General features: G+C 35.9%; 1 protein-coding gene across 1 annotated transcript; it reads right to left on the bottom strand.

Moving 5' to 3' along the window:
* LOC139710399 (galactosylceramide sulfotransferase-like) lies at positions 1–1,985 on the bottom strand. Its single transcript, XM_071622315.1, has 2 exons — positions 1,831–1,985; positions 1–1,111 (listed from the first exon to the last, which is right to left on the bottom strand). Exons 1-2 carry the CDS (start codon positions 1,983–1,985, stop codon positions 1–3), a joined length of 1,266 nt encoding a protein of 421 aa, XP_071478416.1.
* Between the last annotated feature and the right edge of the window lie 1,909 nt (positions 1,986–3,894).

Genomic DNA, 3,894 nt, shown 5'->3' with positions numbered 1-3,894 from the left:
TCAATGTTTTCTTTTGTGCCTTTTAAATCGAGTAGTCATTGTCTTTCTAATAAGGCGCGTGTACAAAACATCAGCACGGAGTAAGTCTTCACAGAATTTGGTTGCGTTCTGTTTAGTGATGAATTTATCCTCCCGTATATCACGATTGTCCGTCTCATTTTTCATGATGCAATCATCCATCACACTTTGCTCCAAGGCCCGAAAATAAGCCAGATCTTGGTGAAAGTTCTCGCCATATTCTCGAACTTTCTTCCAGAAGGTTGTGTTGAAATAATCATAAAGCATTATGTCTCCGGCATTCCAAGAGCGGATTCTTTCTGCGGTTTTCTCAGTGAGTGGGTATCGGTGGCTTTTGCTTCGGACAGCATTAGATACGTAGAGAATATCCGTGTAGTTCCAGCACATCAGTTTCCGCAGAAGAATCAAGGACTCGTCAAAGTACTCATTGATCATCACTAAGTCTATTTCCCGCGCCAATTCTTCGATTTTCTCCCTGATTCTTGTAAAATTTTCATCATATCTATGATCAAATCCAAAATCATACAACTGTCCATTTCTAAATCTTGTCCACAGAAAGCTGTCATTGGCGTTATACACTTTCACATTAGACATGAATGCTTCCAAAGGATTAGAAGCATTGATTTTCAAACGTTCTGCGATTTCAAAATATCCAAAGAATGATTCGAACTGCTTCACTGGGTGTCGAATTATTGAAATGTATTTTGCATGAGGCACAGCAATATCCATTTGCCTCCGATTGTATCTAACATGGTTAACTAACATGTCAAAATCTTTCCTCTTTCGACTCTTGAATTTTATGACCATCGAAGTAAGAAACAAGTCGTCACTTGAAAGGATGTGACTGCGTGGAGGTACTGCAACGTCCAGACTGTGAAGATATGCATACCGTTCAAATATAGATGCTAAAGTCGTTGATCCTGTTTTGTGTGTTTTTACATACACGGCTCTTTGAAGCGGTTGGCAGGTTGCTTGATGTGGAACATCGGATTCATTGCGAACGCTATCGGCAATAAGCATCACCGAAGTTACGGAAATTGGCCCCGTGGGGCAAAGTGACTGGTTTCCCTTACTCATCGTCGCATAGATTGTTCTGTAAATAAGAGAAACATATTTTATGAAGGTAAAGTTGAATTAAGTATGATGCCTCGTTAGTGAGGATACATCTTTTTCTTTTTAATCAAGGGATACAAACTACGTAGATGGCTATTCAAGAAATGAATACAATAAATATTATAGGCCCTATAGATACATTGGAAATACACATTTCATATACAGTATAATGATAGGCCTAAAACTGAACAGTTACTATAGAGTATACAGTGCATGTTGTCTTCAGCTGCCGTGATAGAAATAGAAGTTTCGTATTAACAGCAGTCATCAGCTTTGACACTCATGTGATTACAAGGATGTTGGTTTGTTTTGTTCTATTGATTTCGGGTTTTTTTTCCAATACTAGGCCCAAAAGAGTAGCCTGTTTTGGAACGCTTCATAGAGTGCATGTTACTTCTGTATGATCTCTCGACTCGGATACAAAACAAATACAAAGTACCAACACAAAATACACACAAAAAAGAAGAAGGAATTAATGATTTTCCGAGGGGAAAAATATTCTTTGCGATTGAAGTAAGTAGTGTAGATATTTGACTTGTATTTTCTTTACAACTCGCCCGTGTCATCATTATTCATAATCAGGTTTAGTGTGATGCCTACTGTCTTCTTTTGTGTTTCCCCCTGTGTGTAATGTTCTCATGTTCATGTTCTCAATGGGATGTCGTCTACTGTTGTTATGCTATGTTGCAGAATGCTCACCTTTCCGACAGGAGGGGACGAACTTTGGGGTACTGGTGGGAGAGAAGCGTTGGCTGTCGGTCTGCATCCAGGAAGAAGCAGCAGATGATCACTACGGCGCAGACGGGCAAAAAGAGCGACGTCAGGATTGATGGTGGTGAAGTGTTGGTTGCCATGGTTATCAAATTACCACTGAGTATAACCTGTAAATATAGTATATGATGAATAGATCACTGAATATTGCGATAGGAATAGATTATTAGAAGGGTGTTAAAGTGAAAAAACACAGATGTATTTGAGTTAGGTTGTTTTGCAAGGAAATTGCCCCGGAATTGCACTGTTAGTAAGTTATAGTGAACAAAGTATTGGTGTTATTAAATTCCTATATTCGTATCCTCAGTGAATGACTCTTTATTGGTATTGTACTGGTTGATAATGAACAATGTTTGTAGTAATCCAATAGTTTATAAAAACTTCCATCGAAGGTTTTTTATCATACCTTTAGGCATTGCATAGATATGGGGGAAATAGTCAAATTTTGAGCATTTGACCTTGACCTTTTGACATTTGGCCTTGGGCATATGCAATCAAAAGTTGATAGGCACATCCAACTTCGCCCACTCATATATTTATATACATGCCAAGTTTCATTAGGATACCTCAAACGGTTTTTTTAGTTACGCTGTCCACAAAATTGATTACGGACGGACGGACGGACAACCCGAAAACATAATGCCTCCGGCGACATTTCGTGGCGGAGGCATAAGAATAGATCAATATTACTATAATAGGGTTCCTTGTCGTCACATTTCAAGGAATATGATTCCATTTTTTCCCCCAGATGACAGTTTAAAATTCCAGAATCCTCATTTTGACCCATTCAATCAAATTACTTTTGACTTGTGCCTATACAAAAGATTTACTGTTTAAATATGGATATGGAAAGAGAAAGTCTGACCACTGTAAAGGAATGATAGAAAAGATAAGAATAAGAAAACAAAATCCTGATTTTCCGAGATTGAAGGCACTTTTCTCATTTTCCCTGAATTTTACATATAACTTGGAAAAAAAAGGAAAGTCATTTTCCAGGTTTTCTCTTACTCTCAGGGTTGGCTGGGAAGCTTACTGTTATGGTAAAAGGAACCATGATGTTTTTTTTTTTTTTACATGATCCATTAATTTGTTTTATTAAAAAAAAGTTAAATGATAATTATCTTGTCATTGAAATAAAATCTTACGTGGTAAAGTCCTGTACATGTATTGAAAGTGTGAATCTCATCTTCTTGTTAAACGTTCCTTTTTTCTTTGGAGAGGGGAAGAGAGAGTTTCAGTTGGGGAGGGATTGGTTCTAATCTTCAGTACACATTAAACGTGTGCATTCCTGTTTGTATAAGGTACAAATGTATACAGGTACACTTTTTTTTTGCTATTTGGAGATACCGTATGAAATTAGGAGTATAATACAGTATGTGAGAATAGCAGCAATTATTTCAAATGTGAAAATAAAATTTGTCTTTGATAAAAAAATGTTCACTTCAAAATTCAATTGAAATCCATTTTCCAGAACAATTACACTGACAAGCAGCGAAAACAAATTTAATTTTCATTATCATGTTTAATGTTGTAACAAACATCTGTTTTATAGAAATAGCAAGAAAAATGACATGAAAAATACTGTTTTAAAGAGATTTATATCCCACACTTCTATCATGTCTATGAAAAATGCTGCCATATATAGAGTTCAAACAGATTCATGGAAACATTTTTATTTTTAATATCAATTTAATTTCTGCACACTAGGTAACTAGGTAAATCTCTATAATATATTTCTGCAATTCAACATGAATTGTATTCGTATAGAAGAAACAAAATAATATCACTTCCTTTTTTCACTTCAACGACCAAAATTGAGGCCTCTGCAGTTCAACATGTACAAATTTGATGTTACATTTTTTCTTCTCGAACAGCTGAAATCGAAACTGTCGGTTTGTCAATGCAATTAACACACTTTATAAAGCTAAAAATTCTACATGTATTTCAATTTCAATGGAGTATAGCAAATTTTGAAAATCTGGCATCAGATGA

The sequence above is a fragment of the Diadema antillarum genome, unplaced genomic scaffold (assembly GCF_040938485.1).
Source record: "Diadema antillarum isolate AM-2024a unplaced genomic scaffold, OU_Dant_1.0 seq00001529_RagTag, whole genome shotgun sequence".
NCBI lineage: Eukaryota > Metazoa > Echinodermata > Echinoidea > Diadematoida > Diadematidae > Diadema > Diadema antillarum.
The sequence above is the reverse complement of the archived record's forward strand: the minus strand, read 5'-3'. Positions and strand labels throughout refer to the sequence as shown.